Source organism: Athene noctua, chromosome 4 (genome assembly GCF_965140245.1).
Source record: "Athene noctua chromosome 4, bAthNoc1.hap1.1, whole genome shotgun sequence".
In the NCBI taxonomy this organism is placed as follows: Eukaryota; Metazoa; Chordata; class Aves; order Strigiformes; family Strigidae; genus Athene; species Athene noctua.
The window spans coordinates 48,584,876-48,606,853 of NC_134040.1; the positions used below are offsets into that span (position 1 = coordinate 48,584,876).

Here is a 21,978-nt window from a genome sequence, read left to right on the forward strand (position 1 = left end):
GTCTTTGGTTGCAGTGGTAGGAAGGTCAACAAAATGGGCCAGGAATGGTGGATCCACAAGATCTGAGGGTACAAGAGCAAAGCAAAGCTAACGGGGGGGGTGGGGGAAAAAAAAAAACAAAACCAAAACCAACTGAAAAGGAAAATGGCAGGAAATAACTTGCTTAAGTTTATCAATATAGCACAATCACACATACATTGTCAAAGCTGTAACAAACCGAATCAGGACACCACTAAAAAAACTCAAAACAACAACAACAAAATTTAAAATTAAAAACAGAACACAGTGAAGTTACACAAAGATAGGCATCTCAAGATTGTTCAGATGTTACAGATCAATGTTCAAATAAAAACAAACAAGAAAAAAAAGGGGAAAGCATTAGAACTGATTGAAAGTCGATTTCCTCTAAGAGAAAGCCAGTGTTAGCAAACTGTCAGAATAACATCGGGTTAACATTTTTTTTTTTCTTAATGACCAAAATAAAAAGTTAAAAGTAATTCCGCAGTAATCTAAAATATGATCAAATATGTAAAGATCTGAATCAGCTGCAAACCGGCATTTCATCTAAGGGGATTTCACACCTAAACAATGAAACAAACATTCTTTTGTTTTAAGAGGCATGGTCCTTTCCTTGGAACATCCTCATTGACAACTAATGAATTGACTGAGGAGAAAGACGACAGAGAAGAAAAGGAGAGATAGTAAGAAAAAAACTGTGAATCAACTTAGAAGTGATTTCAAAGTTTTAAAAAATGTAATGTATGGCAACCAAAAATCAGAGACAGTCACACTAGACACATACATACAATTCATGTAAGGCAAGTTATTTCCATGCAAAGCAAAGGTGTTGCAAGTGCTACTGGGTATGTAGCTTCAGTTAAAAAACAATAGTTTGAAAAATTAATCATATAAATTAAAGATACATGAAAATATTGTAAAACATACTGTGGTGAAATATTTGTCTATTCTGTTGCAATCAATATAGGTAATGCCCATGATGCCATAACTGCCTACTGGGAATATTTAATTTCAGGAGGGACTACTAGAAAATGTATATTGAACAGAACAAAACACTGGAGGACTGAAGCAAGTTATGAACAGAATACAATGCTTAGAAATTATAATTGTACATTTTTCTTTTAAAGGGAGTACACCTCATAAAACTTGACACATTTCTGCACCCCAGTCTAAAACTCAAAGTAGTAATGCAAATGAGGAGAACCTAAGCAATACATAATTATCTGTACTTCTTTGTAAAAAATATCCATTTTGCTAAAGTGTTCTCTTGTGTGTAATGAATGCTAAATGTTTGTGCTGTACGTTAATTATAAGCAGATTGCTGGGGGTGATTTTTATGCTGAAAACTGGGTCCTTTGGTGTTGCAGTTGTTCATGTGAACTGTCTAGTGCATACTGAAATGCTGTCTAGTAATTGTGTGGGTTTGTAATAAGTATTTGCATAAACATTAAATGGGTGACTACCTCAATGGCCAAAAAGTCAAGTTAGTTAGCCTGAAGCAAAGAAACTCCAGTGGGAAATAAAATGCAAGTGCTATCAAAACAGAGTGTGGCTGGTAGCTGGTGTTGGTATTCTCTGGGGCCTAGCTAGTTAGCAGAGGGCAAAAGCAATGGTAGAATTACTGCTAGAGGAAAGTAAGAGAACTCCTAAACTGTCAGGAATGGTCAAGAGTTGTCAGTAAATGCAGCCAGTAGATTGCAGGCTAGGCAGTGTAGTCATTAACATCCCAGATTGGTGCTCTTCCTTGACATGTTACAAGCTTTTGTCTGTGATGTGATTGGCCTCCCTCACACCCCCACTGAAGTGTTCCCAGCTTGTATATTAATTGCATATTAATTGTGGCTCTATGCTATGTTGAATTGAGATGAGTCTGACAGCCAAACTGAGCAACCTCACCAAACCTGCATCCTGCCACCTTCCTTAGGGGTGTGTGTACTGCATTGAGTAAATAATTATATGGCTAGGGGAGCATTCAAGCCCTTTTTCACCTGTATGTTTTACTGTTCCGTTGAATTCACCTTCCATTTGCCATGGCCAAGGTGAGTCATGGGGCAAGTGAAATTCCACTCTGCTGGCTATACTATGGTGTAACTTTTCCACCTTGATGAAATTGGTCATCCTGATGTGAATAATAGTGAATTAGAGCAAAAATATGATACTAAGAATGTTGTTAATCATGGTGAATACTATTTCCTACCATATTATTAGCATTTTGTCACCCTGATATCTTTCATTCTCTAGATGAAGCATTTCCACTTTAGAGGTTATAGAGGAACAACCATCCATTTGATCTTCAGGATCGTGGTGCTATTGTCTTTCCAATTAAAACATGTACTTAGTATATCAGAATAAATAACTCTCAAAATGCAATGTAGGAAAAAAAAAAAGATACTACATTGCATTTTAAATGGGAAACAAAGCAGAAGTCATTCTTTTCCTAAACAGATTTAAGAAATCACTGGATTTGAGCAGTTCTTATTAGAGGTACTCTTCAGACTGCATATATATGTTTGTTTTGCATCTTCATTAAAGGAGATCCTTAACATTTTGAACCATTCACCCTCAGTTTCTAATAATAACAGCCTGATTCTGTATATACACGGGGTATATATGCTGTACCAAGCTTAACAGGCGTATTTTCAGTCATATTTCACCACAGTAAAGGAGGGGGAGGGGGGCAGGGGGAGAAGGGTTAAACAGCCTGATTACTTTGGACAGTATCACTTTATTTCATGGTTGCATTTCATGAGTTTAATGAAATATATTGGATTATTAGCTACATTTTCATTAAAAGTGATACTGTCATCTATCTCAAATATGAGGCAACAATGCATGTCAACAAACGGACAAAACAAAATGGAGGGATGAGCATTCATACAAGCAAAATAGCATTAGCGGGATCACTAGGGATGTCAAAGGAAAGTAAATGCTTAGATGAACTGTTTTAAACTGTATTACTTGTTATTTATACATTAAAATGTAGTTAATTGGATAGCTGCTTTGGTATTAAAGTGTTTGCTATTCCATTTTTAAAGTACTGATGTTATTAGCAATAGCAGTTAAAGCTTAGCTCTCTTTCATGCTTATCTTTATTCGTAACCATCTTTCATACAAACTGCATTACAACGTTAAAAAAAAAAAATCTTACTTTTTTCTGAAGTCATATCAACCTGGAAGAGAAAAAAGGGGGAAATTTAAAAGTTCAAATGTAATCAATATATATAAAGTCACTAGTGAAGTAGTACAGGTTGAGAGTCAAATCCACTGGATGTATGGAGACACACAGATTGACTTAAATGGAACCAAGAATGCATTGAAAATAATGCTAAAAGTGTGGCTTAATTTAGTGTTTCTAGTAACAGAAAAATTGTTACTTTGCTATAGTTATGGTCAATAGTAGATGCAAAACATTGCAATGTATTTTCTTTAAATGTGATTAGTAGCATAGAGGACCCAGACTTTTGTATTACTGGGTAGGTTGTTATATTGTTCTTCACTTATTTCTTCCCATCTAAAGCAAAAACATCCAATGTGGTCATCTGAAGGCATCTGGAAGGCAACTAGTACGCTTTATACATAGTTTCACTACATGTATTAATTCTGAGATACATTTTTGCTTCTGTACTTTGTGATGATGTAAAGCAGGTGCAGAAATGACTGCAGACTTGCTACTGCCTAAGGCAAGAACTAGGACTTGATGCCACAAATAGCTATTGGTGCCTATAAACGGAAGCAGTGACAGCCCTCAGAGACCATCTTCTTAATTTTTCCTAGTGTATTTGGATATAAATTGAAAAAGCCATATAATTTTACTGTTACTCAAAAGAAAACATAGCCCTTGCCAAAAAAAAAAAATTGTAAAAAAATGCAGTCTCAGTCTATGAAAATTCAAGAAGCAAATTTCTGAAGTTGCCTTGTAGTTTGACTTCTTTTCAGTTCTATTAGCATAATCCTTTGTCCACACAAGCAAAAATAGATTTTTTTTGTGTGTGTGTAAATTTGGGTATGCAAAAGTATGCAAAGTAGCATTGAATTTTTAGTTTCCTATATAAACTTGCAGTGGCAGGATGACTATGAGGATGAAAATCAGCGATGCGGTACTGTTGATATGATATACTCCATATGTTAAAGCCCCCAAGATATTTTTTTTAGTGAGTGTTGAGAAGGTTTTACTTGCTTAAAAGTATTCTTTATAAAGATAAATGCAATATACTGCCTCAGTTAAGAAGTTACTAATTCTTGATTTCCATAAACTGAAAATGAATACAGGTAAATCACTGGCAACACTCACATGTTCATACATGCCATGCAATCATTTAGGCTCACATTATTAAACTCCACAGTTAGCAGTGTGTATTACAGATCCATAATAGTATGAATTCCTCTGATGCACACATCACCCCTACAGGGTAAGCTAGGATCCCTAGGATACTTTAATTTCCCTTACTTTAAGTTCCTCCATATCAGTCTGGAATTATGTCAGCATACTAATATTCTTAACATAAAAATGAATAAAGTAAACAAAAAATTAATTTAAAATGGAAGGTGGTTTTAGCCATCAATGAGCTTGTCTCTTTGTGCTTTAGTTTCTTATATAAAAATATAAGAAGTCATCAACATTTGGAAAAATAATGTTTCAATATCCTTTATACTGCTTTCACAGAGCACAGATTTGTTAAAAACAACTTTTGGGAATGCATAAACAGCATTATAGAGGCTAATAGAATTAGTATCATGCTTTTTGGTATGAAACTGAATGATCAACTGATAGGAAATGCTACCTTCTGAATTAATATAGTGAGAATTAGCTTAAAAACTTGGGCCCTGTTTTCACTTGACAGTGCCTATATTTCAGCACTAAAATAGGAGCGGTAAATATTTCAGTAATAATAGGAAACTGCACTGGATGCAACAAAACTTCTGAACTCTGTTTTGCAGTTCATGGAAAAGATGTCTATCGTCTTTGAGGAGCAGGCTGTTCTCACAGGGCTGGCACTCTTGTTTCCAACAGCTGAACATTATCAAAATGTGAGGATGCTTTTCAAATGTTACTCGTTCGTGTACGGGTCAGACCTTAAGAAACATCTATAACTGCCAGAACAGAGCTGGGAATGTAGGGGGCAGTTGGCCACATGTCTCCATTAAGATGCAATTCAGTTTATGCTAAAGATGAAAGCTCCACACCTTTTACATGGAGTAAACTTACTTGTAACTTCTGAGTTAACTCTGATTCTGTACTGGACTTCAGTAATCCAACTCAGAAATCTGTAAGATCCAGTCTCTTGGACATTAGAAATAGACAAGATTTGTGACTTGCAACCCTTTCAGGTATACAGGTAGCGCATTCAATTGCGATCTGGTTGCAGACTCCCCCAAAAAGCAGGGAACTTGCTGATGGAGGTAATTGTTGTATTTAAGTCTGTTCCTCTGCCTCCGTTCCCCACTACTCACCACCACTAAATAGAGGAATCATATTCAGACCATGCTTAGGGGTAATAATAAGAAGTATATTATGCAAATGAAACACTGGTTCTGAATATTTCAGACACATCTAGTAGCAACCCTACATTATTTCTAGGATGTGGGATGGTTCTCAGAATCAGAAAAACAAAGCCCATTTCCTCTTTTTTGTGCTACAGAGAATAAAGCTTCAAGAAATACACTTGCATGTCTTATTCTTAAGCAAAATAATTTTTAAATTATTAAGGAACTGTTTTGAAAGCAAAATAAACTATTATATATCTCCAATATCATTACATCAGTAAAACTTTACTTTTAATGTAGGGAGGATAAACTCTGTAAATTCCAAGTGAGCCTGTGCAAGACCCTTTTGTTTTTGAGGCACTGAGCTAATGATTGATACACCTGTTTCACTACAGATTTCATCTTCCAAGGTATATCTGTTAGTTGTATTTTAGCAGTATGCATAAGCAATAACATGCTGTTACAAGCAACATTACCTCTTCTTCTTGTTCTTGATCTGATTCTGATTCCTTTCAGTTCCAAAATACCATGCAAAAAAGAGAAGGGGAAACAGAGCAGGCAAAATGCAATTTTTTTAGAAGAGGAGAGTAGGGAAAAATAACTTCTGGCAACATTTAACAGAAAATGAGAAAATGCAGTATGTTTCTGCAAATTGATTTCTTATGTCAAAAAGCAGCAAAACTAAACTGTGAGTTTAAACACACAAAAGGCTACAGAAGCAAGCAAATTACAAACAGAAAAGTTGCTTCTGGATGTTAGACTTCTAGTGATCATTATCTGTACCAAAATTTGAAATATATACATGCTTTTGCACCTATAAATTAGCATGAATACATACTTAAAATAGTTAAGAACAGCACCCATTTAAACTTAAAATATGTTGAAATATGTTATTTTTAAATTATACAAAAATACTATAATAAAGATAGTACTATATGCTAAAAATGCTGAGAAAAAATGAACACCAACAGGCAGTATTTTGGGCAAAGAGCCTAATACATTCCTAAAAGGCATGCAGCTCCCAATCCAACAAGGACAGTAAAAAATTGGAGTTACCACAGAATAGCAAGAAACGTGATTCTTTTCTAAAGAAACAAATGCTTCTTAATATCTGTTCTTTCTTACTTAAACAGAAATCAAGAGCACTCCCATGATTTGTAAGAATTCAGCTGGTCTCAATCTTGTTAGTATTTATAAATAACTCATACTAGAGTTTCCTCTCCTTTTTCTGCTCTTGATACAGGACCATTTTCTTCCTCAGGTACATTAATAACTGTTATAAAAATATTCTGAAGAAAGACCATTTACACTACGTGATGTACTCAGATTCTTGAAAGAGTTGATCAAATGCAGGAAGAAAAGTCAGTGTTAAAATTAATGTTATTATTAAAATATAGCATAAGAAAATATGTTCAGCACTGCTATAAACTTTCCAAATTCTAGAGCTCGTCTGCTACATTTTTATCACTATCACCACAGATAAACAAGGCAGTTAGCTAAAAATGCCATTGTAAAGCCCATCATCTTTCAAATTGGCAAATGAAAAAAATGAATTTTCACTCCTCTGTACTCCCTGCCTTAAGAACATCATATGATCTACAGGCATTGTCCTTACACTTTGTGAAAAAGCTATGAATGGTAACTTCATCTCCAGAGAGGTGTCACAAGACATGGTCAAACACCATGGGAAGTCTTTGATAAAACAAAAAATGAACCTAGAGGTACTCACAGAGTCCCAGATCTGTCTCGCCCCTTAACAGAATCTGGGTAAAATTTCTGTACAAAATAAAATTAGCACAGGTCTTGTGCAACATCAAATGAAACCATGGGAGCTATATAATACAAACTGGATTTTTGTCTCCCTTCTCTCATCTCTTCTGAGTCCTCAGAAAATATTCAATAACATGGAACACTGGCATTAAAAGTACCAAACCAAGAAATTGACAGCCCTTGGATGGTATTTATATATTTTTCTTTAAAATACCCAACTACAAAGCTTTAACAATATTTTGCCCTCCTCATTTTCTTTATATAAGGACACTGATAGCTATAGACCAGTATAATTTCACAGTACCTTTGTGTAAACTGGTAAAGTGATGTTTAAATTACATATGGCTTGATGAACGAGGCCTCTTGTAGATTTTGGCTCCTTCATGAATGATAATCGTCCACAGGGTTCTTGAGTGGTATCTCGCACCTGGTAGAAGAGCAAACAGACATTTAATCTGTTATTTTGCTGTGTGATATACTTGCACCACTCAGAACTATTTAGCAGAAGGCTAGATGTGGGAGAAAAAGTCCATGTAGGCAAAAATAATCTGTGTTCTTTTTTTTCCGTCTTGTTTGTAAATGTATATACATATGTATTGTGTGTCAAAGCACGAGAAGACACAAGAATGTACATGCTTACACATTAGAAACTTAATTTACAGAAGGCAGTCCTAACACTCTAAGCAGTCTTAAAAGAACAGATATCCAGTATGATTTGGCTTCTGTGATAACTTACAATACCCATTTTTCACTGAAATGATCCCCGAACTTTATACTCATAACAGACTCATTTTATATTAGATGACTAAAGGTAATAAGTCACTTTCCCCCATATGGCAAGAATACATATTTATGATGATGTTAGCAATACCTCTTGGCTCAAAATTTTAGTATTAAATATTGTGTTTGTTCACATGGATACTCTTTTGGCTGAGTGGTTAAAACCAGTGAAAGATTACACTTAAAATTTCTTCTCTTGCAAAATGTTTTCTCAAATGTATTGATAAATCCTAGTTGTAGAATGAAGAAATTTACTGGAATGTATTTATAGGTGTGACCATTCTTAATCTAGAAAAGATATCATGTCATACTTCAAGATTATTTCAGTGAATCTTAGAAAAATCTCTTTCATGCTTGTTAGTAAAAACAAGTGTAAGCACTTAGAACTTAAGATACTGGTGATGTAATTTTAGCTTTTGCACATAATGTCAGGAGGATTACATATGATATCACAGAAGATATACAACTGAAAGCATTACCTCATTCTTAGTTTTTTGAACTAGTAAAATGGTACAATTAGACACATGTGTATTAACTTTATCAGATTGAAAATACTAGATGCAAAGACACATATTTTGGAAAATCCATCATGGAGAAAAATATGCAAAACAAAAGGCAGCTTCAATAAAGTTCTAAATTAAAACAAGCTTACAAAATATTGCTGGAAAGGAGGAAGAGCACTTAAAACTTGTCTAGAAGCATACAGCAGATTTAATACAATGAGGGAGTGGGTTGATTTTCTTCACTTTTTGGAAGCTTCCATTCATAAAGCGTTGCTCTAAAACTGTTTTATGTAATGGTAATAGTGTACTCTGTTGTAGTCAGGATGTCCCAGTAGAAGGAAAAGTTTGTGGGAAGAGGTTTGCAGTGCCCTCTGGCTCTCTCTCCAGCAGAGGTGGTGATGGTGGCTTGGTGGCAGCAGCCCTCTCGGCTGCTAGCTCAGGCCACAGTGAGAGCACTTTTTTTACATGACTTACTGCTCCCTACAGATCTCACAAACGATGCAGGTGGACCTATGAACCATGGTGTTTATATCACTGGCTCTATAGCGAGGGCTAAAGCATAAGTTAATTTCAGATGCACAGAGGTTTTCTTATTTTGGCCTTTGTTTTACAAACTTATTTATATGAGTAGGAAGTTTTAAAGTAGACTAGTACAGTAATATACACTATAAGGGTAAAATTAGGTTAGGTTGGCAATTTAACTATTTCCTTTTTCCTTTGTTCTCAAAAATATGGTAAAACCATAACTTGAAACATCCAAAAAGGAGCCATGCTTTTCTTACTGTATTCTCAAGGAAGTTTTGCATTACAACTGAAAGGAGGAGGATAGGTTGAAGAACAGTTATATCTGTATTTACAGCCATATGCATATTTACGAGTGTAGGGTAAAATGATCATATTTTGATACGATTCCTGCCAATTCTGCAATGTTTTCTGACACTTTTTTGCAGTTTCCACATTTTTTCCTGCCCTATATTGAACCATGATACAGAGAAACAAACAAGATCAAACTTGATCAGCTCTTTTAGATTGTTAGGTAGAGAACAGGATTCCTAGAAGTACCACCAATTTTGGTGTCTGAAATAATGCTGGGGACACATGCATATATAGCAGAACATGGGCACAGATAATTATATTTAGAAAAAAATTGTACTAAATTTTAGGTAGCTACTGCTGGTTGACTACCCAAATCAACATTTAATCCTTTATCATAATATGGAACTGTTCTTCAGTCTGCTAAGTTTACTATAAACTCAGAAGTGGACAAAAAATAAAAATACAATCCATAGCTCATATTCTAACATTACCTTAACAAACAGAGGAAGTCTATTTTCCTTGAAGGCAAAAAAACTGAATATATGGTGTTGCCCACTCTTTGTTAGTGGCACCAAATTGCCAAAGCAGTCAACGTAGATGGGTTTTCCTTCTAATACCTATTGGAAATGAAAAAGAAGCCAAGCAGCAATTAATCACAGCAAGGTGGTTAGGATTTTTTCTTAAGCATAATTCTACAGTAGTTTCAATCAATTTCTTAAATTGGTAGAACTTGTCAGCACGTACATGTGTTATGTACAGTTACCTAAAATCTGTGGAAACATTTCAGATCACTAAATTCCAAATGAAACACACTGTTAATTCAATAACAATAGTGTGACACCATAAATGACAAAATCAGTATTCAGTGTTATGAATCTGGGCAAATTCTCAATCTAATTTAATTTGGATTTTTTATTGGCTTTAATTTTGCCAACCTGGCATCATCATAACAGTCAAAGAAATATTTTTTTCAGCAATCAAATCAAAAGACCTTGTTTTGACTGGTAGGATAAAAAGCCAGTATGGGAATATCACGGGGTTGCAGAGGACCTTTTTACCAATGCAAAGACTTTCTATATTAGATTACTTATGTGTTTAATCTGCTTGCAATTGTCTGTTGCAGCAGGCAAAGACAGTTTATATTGGTAGATACTACTTATTTCAGTTGGCTTTGTAAGGGCCTAGAGCTTTTGAAAATCAGCCCTCAGGTAAATGCCTCTCTGATGGCACTGCTACATCTTTGGATTGCTATTGTGCTCCTCCACACGTTTAAAATCTCAGTTTACCAGTTTCAGAGATGTTCTCTTCAAACTGCCAATACATTAATGTCTCTTTCTTTCTTTCTTTCCAGAAATTCAGCCTTGTCATTCAGTATTTTACCTATGTGCTCTGCCTGTTAGAGCTTCAGGAACAGAGAAAACAAACTCTTTAAAGGTGGGATTCTCATGGAAAAGAGACCATACTAAGCATAAGAATATACCATGCATGTAGTTAAAGCACTTTCAATTTGTTATTCCTTCTGCGGAAGCTGACAGAGCCAGAAAAAACTGCATTTAGCAGGCAGTTTGCTGAATTCCACACAGGAAAGCTTTTCCCTGTTCAGCAACAGATTTAATTTTTATTTTGTAAAGCAGAATATTAATCAACCTGCTAGTTTAACTTCTTGGTATGCAAAGATACCGACAAAACATTACTACTATTGACTGCCTTTCTGAATATCTTAGTGATATTCATTTATGGAGTTACTGAAAGCTGAGGTTTACCTGTCCTTTTTGGCTCTATCTCCCCGTTTCTCACAACACCCACTTAGTATCAGGCTCAAGAACAGTTCAGCAATGAACACCCCCCTCAAAACTCATCTTTACTCAGGCATTCCTCTAAGAGGAAGTTACTAACTAAAAAATTCAAGGTGTCTCGTGGCAGTTTGCTACAGAGCTAATTAAAACTAAGTAATCACTGTGGACCACACAGAAATTATACACTATGAGGTATGCGGATTGAATTTAGGGCTAGCCTGCATCCATAGAACTTAGTTTCGGGCTGAGGAAAAAGTCCATTTATAACACCTATGTGCTACCTCTCAGCTCACTGTTGAGGGACTTAAGTCTTATGGAACTGAAAAAAAAGTCTTATGGAACTGAAACCCCAGCCAAGCTATGCAAAATTATTGCAGACTACAGCATTTTATTTAATAAAGCCATGGGCAAGGTCTCCTGCTTGCATAACTAGCTATCTCAAATAGATTTCATAATACTTAGCTGGCAGTAGTTGCTCTGGTTCTCAATCTGAATTAAAGAAATGCTGACCCTGTCACCAGAGAAGAGGAGGACAAAGAACCTGTGACTGCAGGACTAAATGGTAACTCCCAACTTCATTTTATTACCTGGTTTCCTGGCATAAAATCAGTCCAGTTTCTAAGTACAACTGTTTAAGTTATGGTTCACCATAAAAAAGCATCTTGGGAAACCAAATCCTTTCAATTCAGTTTTGTCCTATAGGTTTTCTAAGTCTTAGTCCCATCACAGAGAATTCAGACTCAACCTGCCTATGTCTGTATTTACTAATCCTTGAACCCAGCTTAATGTTCCTGCTACCTATTCTTTTTATGGCCAAGGATTTCCCTGAGAAAGCAAAAACCAGTATGGCTGAAGTCAGACGAGGCATTCCTGTTTAACTTCTGCTAACCAGCTGACTGGATTTCCATGTGGGTGAAGCACACAATTCCCTTCCACTGTGGTTGGCTGGCCCAGGAAGACCCAAATGTTGTCAGCTGACTACAGCCAACGCTCCCATCAGCCCTCTGCACTGAGAGATTGGCAACTGCCCACCGGGAACAGGACTTCATCACTCATATCTGGCAGCTACTTTTCCCTTACATCTGACAAAAGTCAAAGTTTCCATCTTACCATGATACATAGTAATGCGTCATGACAGTAGTTGTTGGCACTATTATTTTTAGTACTTGTGGCAGATAAAAGGCAGAAAATATTAGCCTAAGACCAGACATTAGAAAATGGAGAAAAGCATGTAAGATTCTTGTACAGTACCTCTACATCCCTGCTTCTCGCAACTTCAGCAAAATTCTCTTGTTGTTCTAGAGTTTTATCCACCTTGTCATCTGTCATGCAAAAACATCTTAACCGTGCTTCAATAGGATCATGTGATTTGGCAAACACCACAAATTTGGCCATGTAGGGAACACAGATAATCTCTCTGTACACTTGGGAAGCAAAAGTAACAGATTCTTGTGTCTGTCTACAGTCTATCAACCAAAATCTGTAAAACAAAAAGAAGAGTTGTGTAATCAGCACAGAAAGATTTAAGTAAGAAAATTGTATGTTCTACGATCCTAGCAGCATTAGCTGGTAACCACACTGGTTGTATACGACAAGTCAGAAGAAAGTAAAAAAACCAGTTACCGTTTTAGAAAAAGAGCCTACGAATGCTTATGGTACTTTCTATGCATTTAGGAGCAGGAAGCAAAATCACACAGAAAGCATTTGGACCAGAACTTACTCTCCTAAATATCAGATGCAAACCCTTCACAGTGTCTCGGGCTGCACAAATTCCAAGCCATTGCTTGCCTTTCTAATAAGATCTCACTCCACTGGAAGAGTATTTGCTTCCAGGTACCTGACTGGCTTTTAAAGGCTTGAAGAAGTTCACTTGTCCTGCAGCAGTCTCATACATCTTCTCTGAAGTTTTAAATATATGAACCTTGTCATCTTTTTGTGTTTATGAAATATGTATATATATATTAAATTTATGTTTATAATATTTAAACAATTATTGATGGCTTAGCAAAATCAAGAAATTCTAGAAATTCATCACAGTAACCAATAAATGTTTTTTCTTCAATTCAGAACTTGGCTATGGCCTAAATTTTGTTTTCATCTGACTTGATTCCTTATAGTGAAAATATGTGATCAAATGTTTCTTGCCTTTTACCAAGAAATAAATATCTTATTCTAGAATAAGCTCAGGGGCCTCTGTTTTCCATCACTTTCAACAGTTTCTGATGATGTTTGAAATGGTGATTGATCTCACCATTTTTCTAGAGCTGTCCAAAAGTCTTCTGAATTTGTTCTTGTTTATCATGTTATTATTTGATTTCTGTACAGAATATAAGTAGAAAAGGGTGTACTGGAAGTGTACAGTTCGGATTTCTGCTCCCCTGTGACTCTGCAATATGTGCCTTTCTTCTAGAAAAATACAGGTTCTTTTTGACAGCCGATTGCTGCTAAACATCTGATGATGCAGAAGAAAGTAATGCCCCATAAAAATCTTACTAAAATTGCTTGTGTCTAGACATATGGTGAGCCTGTCATTTCTCTTCCAGGTTATTACTAAATCATTAAAATTACAGAGTGGGTAATTTAATCCTTTTCTCTTTAGCCCCCTTAAGTCTTCCTAGGCATTGTACAATTTCCTGTTGGTTAAGTGCCGGACACATCAGTGTACCTCACTGGGGTGTTAGTGAACTGTGTACAAACTTCTAATATGACAGGGATGTTGTGAAAGTTTCCTGAATTTTATTGATAAGGAACAGGAGGCTGAAATGGCTTTTAGGTTGTGTTATCGTTAAATCTGTTCTTGGACCCCCATCTCTAACAAGTGAAATATAAAGCAGCTGCCTTGCCCAAAACACTTGTTTTTCTTCCACCATCTAGCTTAAAGGTTAGCAATACATTCCATACCTACAATATGAAAACCTGAGGGTCTTTAGCTGAATGTAAATAATTTTGTCAATTGTGTAACTCCACATGCAAAATCAGAAATTATTCCCATGTGAATTTAGTCAGGAACCTTTTAACTTCGATTTTGTGATAAGTTTTTGTTATGCATACTGAAGACCAGCACTACATATATTTCTGTCTGAACCCTATTATATTTGGAAGACCCAGATGTCTCCAGATCTGATTCCTACTACCCTTGCCTCACAGAGGCTGTGATAACCATGATTCACTTTTCAGCATGGTTTCTAACATGCCATTTTACTGACAGCATCTTTCTACTGTATATGCCAAATCTACACCAGTGGTTCCCAGTGATACATGTACCACAAGTCAAACATAAACATGTTCAAAGCAACAGGCAAATACTACTGGAATAAGTTACTTCCTCTGCATGGTGTGAAGCCAGAAGCTGCCACTGCTATCTCATTCAGGTAGCACCATGACAGAGAAATACTTTAAGATAACAGAGTAAGGTCATAAGTTGTCTGATTTCGCTAACATAATTATTACAAATGAATGCCTGCCTTTTACGAAGTACTGCTAGTGCATGTGAATCAGAACAAACCACCTCAGAACTTACCAAACATACACGGTTACTTGCGACATATCATGGATGTTGCAACTCAGGTCTAGAACTTCAGCTTCCAGAACAGGCCCTCTTCTGTCAAAAATTACCCTCCTCTTTACTGAAAACTACAGGTTCTTTACCCTTTCTTTGGGCCATTCAGGCTAGAACAGCATTGGTCAGTAATAAAAATTTACAGAATTTCCTTATACCATTGTCAAGAGAACTGAATTGTTATTTTGCAAAGATAACAACTTTCACTTAACATAATTTTACTTCTACTTCCAAAATGTAACAGCAGAACTGCAGCAAGCATTTTACAAGGAGTAACACGTATTGCCTTCTTTCTCAGATATCACCTCATTTAGTTTCTCTGTGGAGCTGATGACATTTCTTTTAAATAAAATTCACTGTGTGGGTGGAAAGCATGCTTGAGTTTGACACCCGTAGGATGGAGACAGAAGCCATGAGAGGTCAAAGACACCTCAAAAGCTGATATAATCTACAGGGGGCTTATTACTTACTGTAGATTACATGGTATTATAACCCACAAAGCATACCTTTCAAGTATGATTTACTCATCTGCAGTTGAATAATAGCAAATTTCACGCTGTGATTATCTTTAGAACATTTAACAAACACACTGGTTAAAAACCAGGCTGATGACATTTGAAAAAGAGAAGGCATGTTTGGTACATAAAGACTCCACATACTGATACTTTCCTTTTCATGTGTGGGAGAATTATGCTATGCTGGACTCAAACTGGGGAGGCTATATCCTCTGAGAAATCACCATATGCTCAAATGATTTGCTGTCATACACCAGAGGCTAAAAAGCCCCAACAGACACTAAATTTTTAAAAAAGCTGCAGCTCAGGAAATGGGAAACAGCTATGCCTCAAAATCTGCAGTTTAATTCACATGTATTTTAGACAAATGTATCTCTTTCCCAAGCTCATTTTGGACAGAATTGATGTTATGAATGGGAAAACCGTTCTCTGTCATTAATGATTTAACTAGACATAAACATGTTACTGTGAATAACAAACAGGAGTCAGCTGATCCTCAGCAGGGCACAAGGGTAGATGCACTTTTAGACCAGGGAATGAGTAAAGAAATTCAGGTCAGCTTGAAACTTCAGCAAAGAAGATAATTAATTATCTGACTGTAAGTGTATGAAAGAATCACGTTTTCTAACTTTAACAGCATTTAAAATCACGTTTGGGTTAAAGTAGTCTGCTGAACATTCATTTAGATCAAAAAGAAGAGGTAGATTAAAATCTCTACATGAGACCCCACCTATACCACAGAATATCAGCAGCAGTAATCCATTTTAATGTCATCATCGGGATTAGGAAACATCCGCTACTAATACAGATTGTAGTTCCATAAACTGTCACCCTCATTCTGGCTGGATTTCATGCGTAATCCTCCAGGGCACCTCACAATTTTAGGGACTTGGACCTCTCAAACTTTGCATCTAGTCTCCACATATCTGGTTCTTAATCTTTATCTCTTTAAACGGAACACTACAGGTAGCAGATGAGGGCTAAAACACACTTTAAGATCTCCCTCTTGTGGTCACTGCTGTTAAAGAAAAATGTTTAGTTGAACTGAAGAGAAATATGCGTAAGCAAACCGTCCAATTTAACAGCAAGAAAGCCATTTCTGAACCAAAAAAGTATGGAAAAACAATACTTTGTTTCACCTAATGTTAAAGTTATACTGTAGATTCAGCAAGAGCTGAAATCATTTTAACACTGAATAAATTTTTTCAATAAATAGCAGACGTAATCTAAGAGTAATAACTGCTCTGGACACTTAATGTTTGCACTGAAGGAAATTAATTGATTTTCATGGGCGAGTTTTCCAAGATTTTTGTAACTGTTTGCTAGACCACACATCCTAAATTTAATACTTTCCACATCATGCACTGCATCTCCTGCTATAGAGAAGGAGATTTCTGAGCATTTCTGTGATACAAATCATGGACCGTATACAAACTAAAATACATACATATTTTTATATATATATATATATATGATTTTTTAAAATATGAATTTCTGTTTTCAGAAATGCAGCAGTTGAATCTCTTCACAAGAACAGATGGTTGGAAGAGATTCTAGACCAGAGTTTGGTACACCTACAGGCCTTTCTGCTTGATTTCTCATTCTGGAAGTAACACCTTTTATAAAATGTATAATGAGCTACCCAAATAAGGGATTTTTGTTTCCATGGAAATTTGCATATTCTGCATCTGGAAGAGAAGGGGTATTCAAAATGAAACCAGTTGGGTTTTTTTAACTACCTGAAAACTACACCTGAAGTGTCCCTTCATTTCTGGGATCATAGCAGATGCTGACTGCAAAGGACTAAAGGCCAAGATAGAAATGATAAGAACATAAATTTCTTTCCACAGCTGGTAAGGGCTGGAGTGCTTACAGCTCTTGTACATCATCTGTCTGGCATAGGAGGCTCAGGGTTTCCAAGATACCTCATCAACTGATTCACAGCACACACAAAATATCTATGTTCCTCCTACTGTATAAACTAAAATAATTTAAAGGAAATATGTATTGAAAAAAGACATGTGTTTGAAAGTAACACTCATGTTTTGTTGTACAGGTACCTGGCAGACACATTTGTCGTGAAGGAAACACATTCATTAACAAATGTCAGTGGTGTTGTTCCAGTGATGTCTTCCCATTGGGCGGGGGTGGTTCCTCCTGAAATTACATATTTAAAAAAAAAAATTAAAACCAAGCAAGTCTGCAACTTTCTTGCTTCTAAGAAATATTTCACATTCTTCTGAGTTTTTAATCACTATGAAAGCAATAATAATCCCAGGACCTTCTCCTTAGGTCCACATTATTCCACTAATGCTAGTAGGATTGTATGGGTTTCTTCTGAGAAAACAAAGTGCCCAGGTGATTTTTCAAATGATGATTCCCTTACACAGCTCCAGAAACATTAAAAGAGGCTAGAGTTCTGTGGTGAGAGATGTAATTTATTAGGAATTACTTTTTTTCATTCTAGACTATTCACATATGTGGGGCAAAATTGGCCCAGATATAGTGCTGTTAAACCTATATTGTTACGCTTGGAAAACAATAATAATGTTACTCATAGTGACACCTACAGTTTATGATTTCTATAATCTACTTGTTTTTCAAATATTTCAAAGACTCGGGTCTGATACATAATCAATAAGAAATTTCTTTTGCACATTACTGTGAAAACCTGTGTCTGACAAGCTCCCTGGAAGATCCTGCAGTTGAAATGTGCACCTCTGTATGGTGCTGTACCACAGACAGCGTTCCAAATTCCTATCAGACCATTAAATGTTTCAACCCTCTTTGTCACGGACACTGCCAGCTTCCTATTTGGCCTATGCAGCTGAAAATGTGGCCACAATCTTTAATCCTGCAGCTGTGTTTTCAAGTTCTTCAATGAATGTCCCTGCCTCACAAGTTTTGGTAAAGAATGTCCTGTTGGTTTCCAGTTACTTTAAAATCACTGAGTTTACAGAAAACAGAAATAGAATTGTTTACTTCTAACAGCAGTTATGAATGAATAACTAAAGGAAAAACTATGCATAATCAGGGCTAAATCAGAATATGTGTCTGTCCCTCCTCTCATATACAGCTGACTTGTTAGATATCCATTTGACCATGTAGCACAGTCTTTATGCAAACCTTACACCAAGTTGTTACCTGTAAAGGAATACTAGTGTTTAAGAAATACCTCATTTCTCCTTTTGGTGAAGCATACTTGGAACCAATTTCCCTTTTGAACTTTTCTAGAGGATACTTGCAGATTTACTGTCCCTCCAAAAACTTATTCAAATTCCTCTTTATAGAGGAGACCATTCTTCCTTATTTAAATAAATATTGTTTCACTCTCTTGGAAATGCAAATACTAATTTGTTGACTAGATGTTGTTTCTGGTATTTCAGCAGCTACCTAACACCCTTGTATGAAGAAATTGTAAAGGCACCTGTTCTCAGGAATGACTCATCAGCACACCTCAGCGTGTAATGCATCTTACATTGGGTTGGTATTTGAAATCATTTTGAAAATTAAGATGCTAACTTCTAAACAGAATAAACACATGCAGCTCTGCCTCTTAAATGAGATGCTAATCATGTTGGAGTTATAGCAACTATAAAATGCTTAACTTCAGTATTTTCCTCTGAAGTGTACAGCAACATTATGTCTCTGCTACACTTACTCTGCTAGGCAGAGGTATGTAGGTTCTCAAAAAACAACTGTAAGTAAAATGCAAACAAAACCAAACCCAAGGTCTATGATTACATAACACATCTCTTAGTCCAAATAACAAATGTTATTTCTTCCAGAAAGTAATTGTTTGGAAAGTAGTTTATTTTCATAGCCTCTCATCCCAGTCAGGTTTTCACCAAGCTTTCCACTGTATAATCAGTTTAACATATTCATCCCACGATGACTGATAATTTCAAGATGCACATAAAAAGCTCTAGTATTTGCATCCTACCTGTTATGCTGCATAGTAGCCTTAAAGTGGGTGTGTCACCTCCATAACCATTCATGATCCCATCACTGGAGGCCTTGGGGACGGGAATCGTCATTGTGATCGGTTTATGGAACTTCCTTCTCCGGGGCTCCAGTGTGACTATAGGACTGAAGGTAGCCTTGTTGCCTAAAATTTTCTTTGTCAGTTCAGTGTGCATAGGCTGAGCCTTTCCAAAGCAAAAGACAGTAACAGAATAGTTACTTGAAAACAGTTTAATGAGTAAGTAAAGAACTGTGTCTGTATATGGCCACGAAACCCTTACGTTTTTACACTAAATGGCACAATTTCCCCTGAAAATCTGCAGACAGAAGACCTGACTGCCAGTGAGAAGGGGCGACCTCCCTTCTTCAACTTTTCCACGCCCTCCTCCACTTCCTATCCCCTTTCTTGGTGCTCGTCAGACCCTTTAGAGCATTAATTTAATTCAGTTAACCAGTAGTAAATTATTCCCTTGCCACCTTTTTTTTTCAGAACAAGATCTGAGCTATTTTAGTAAGCTATTCAGTGATTCACAGGGGATTTCAACAAGCATAGTGTCCTGGCCAAGATAAACTCTGCATGCATGCAGCAGGAGGAGGGGATGGAGGCAGAGGAAAGGCTTCCCTCTCTTTCAGTAGTGAACTGTTAGGCTGGTTTACTTCACGCTGAGAATCTGTTCATTTGACCTGGTTATTACAGCACTTTGTACTTCTCTGATGACTTTCATAAGCAGTATTTAAGAAATTGTTCTATGACCTACACTAATATCATCATCATCACCAAAATGAGGTGCTCTGCCCAACAGTTAACAGACAGGAACCCAAAATAACCGGAATACTCAAAGGTTTACAACTTGGCTTTGACTTGTGCATGGATTTTATTTTTTAAAATTATTTTTATTAGAGGCATTTTAGACAACAACATACAACATGATAAGCTGAATATGCTGGTTCTCTATTCAAAGAAGGTGATTTTACAGTTTAAAAAACCAGTTTCATTGTACCTGGAGGCCAACACGAATTCGTTTGGTTAGAGCCCCTTCTGGGAAGACTGCCTGTACTTGTGGCACAACAGTGCTGCTCAGCACACCTCCCTCAGGTCCAATAAGGTTGCTGTCCTGTTTGATCCGGGATACCACTGCAAAGTACTGAGGGAAATCTCGGGTGATGATGCGGCAGATACGTTTCTTCTCAAGTTCCTCTGGAGTATCAAGTACTGAGGCCAAAAGAGAAGGTGGTCAGAAGAAAATAATTTCATAGAAACAATAAGGTGAACTTCAAAACACATTCAAGCTTTTCACAGTTTAATTGTATCTTAGAAAAGTATTTTGTCTAGAAATCAAAGGGGGAAAGGAAACATACCCCAATATTTTAAAGTTCAGCTAAAACAAGAAAGCAACAGACAGACAGAGCAACTAACTGAAAGGAGCTTAAGACAGCAAACTCAGAACATGTTGACAACATCCCCAAAATCAGCAGGCAAAAGAGCAAAGGGTCCAAGCCCCTTTCTACTTCACGCGTTTACATTATGGCCCAGAGTAAGATCAAGGAAACTAAACTCCAAATCAAAAAAGTGTGAAAGTGTAACTTCATCTTTAAGTGTGTGAGATGGCTTGTTTACTTTTGGGGCTTTTTTTTAAAAAAAAAAAGGCATCAAAATTAATAAATTCTGCAGATCCTAGACAGCCCAAGGCCATTCTGTTCTCTCAGAAAGCAAAAGTACCCATGACTGACATTTCCTCCCACACACATAGCTGCTTGGAAAGGATTAGTATGATAATTGCCTTGTTTTGGAAAGATATTTGCTTTTCGTCTTCATTTAATGCTATGAAAAGGTGCCATAGAAAACAGCATCTATTCCCAACTTTGTGATGGCAGACTTTGTTTTGTCCCACTGCTTCACCAGACCATGCACAGGAGTAAGCACAAGCACACAGTGCTTTCTCCTGGCTCCTGCACTGAGAATATGATTATACACCAGAGTGACTGAAATGAAGTATCTGAAGAACATAACGTCAGAAATTCTAGGGCAGACCAAACATGAGGCACTAAACAGAATAAATGGTAAAAAGTTACTATCCCCCAGTTACAGAAGTAATACAGGAGCAGAAGAAAAAAAAAAAAAAGTCACACTGGATACCTTCATCCATCCCATTCAAGATTTCATTCAGTTCATCCTCAGTGTATTCACAGAAATGCTCCTTCCAGCTGTCCCCATTCTCACTGCGCAGGATCACCAGCTCTCTCTCTTTCCCACGCAGAGCAGCAAAATGGGGAATCTCCACAATCACAGGCCTGGCACAGCAACACAGCGCATTAAATGCACATGGGAGAGAGGAAGAAACAGGATTAACAGCAACTCTACTCAGTCTGTTACAAAGTGACCTGGAATTCTACCTATTTTGCTAGAATACTTTGGCATAATCCTAAACTAGTAGGTCACTAACACATATTAGATTTTCACAGGGACTCAGTAAATGCTGAAGGACAGATCAAAAAGTGCATTCACCTCTTTCCACAGTGTGAATGATATTTATTTAGTTAGATAATAGTGCTTAGCCAGAAATTTGGTAATTGTTTTGCAAATTCATAAAGAACTCTTGCTCATTTTAGTTGTCACTACTGTCTGGGTTAATCTGTGCAACTTCATTTCAAAGAGAATCTACTGTAACATATATGAATATTGGGACAAATTCTGATCTCACGTATACTAGTGCAAATCAGAATAATTTCATTACAATCAGTGGGCAATTGTGTCCTGTGCCAATTTTACTTGA

At 36.5% G+C, this 21,978-nt stretch overlaps 1 protein-coding gene across 17 annotated transcripts in view; it reads right to left on the reverse strand.

Annotated features, from left to right (window-relative positions):
• ANK2 (ankyrin 2) overlaps window positions 1-21,978 on the reverse strand; it is a 253,472-nt gene that overhangs the window by 26,809 nt on the left and 204,685 nt on the right. For 15 of the 17 annotated variants that reach the window (XM_074905236.1, XM_074905230.1, XM_074905229.1 and 12 more), the window contains 9 exons: window positions 21,342-21,496; window positions 20,206-20,417; window positions 19,185-19,389; window positions 17,302-17,398; window positions 12,419-12,647; window positions 9,863-9,988; window positions 7,577-7,699; window positions 5,979-6,011; window positions 3,167-3,188 (listed from right to left, as the gene is read on the reverse strand). In XM_074905236.1, coding sequence (XP_074761337.1) covers window positions 3,167-3,188; window positions 5,979-6,011; window positions 7,577-7,699; window positions 9,863-9,988; window positions 12,419-12,647; window positions 17,302-17,398; window positions 19,185-19,389; window positions 20,206-20,417; window positions 21,342-21,496 — 1,202 coding nt within the window. The remainder of the gene's footprint in view (window positions 1-3,166; window positions 3,189-5,978; window positions 6,012-7,576; window positions 7,700-9,862; window positions 9,989-12,418; window positions 12,648-17,301; window positions 17,399-19,184; window positions 19,390-20,205; window positions 20,418-21,341; window positions 21,497-21,978) is intronic. The other 2 variants (XM_074905237.1, XM_074905233.1) reach the window with 1 other exon arrangement.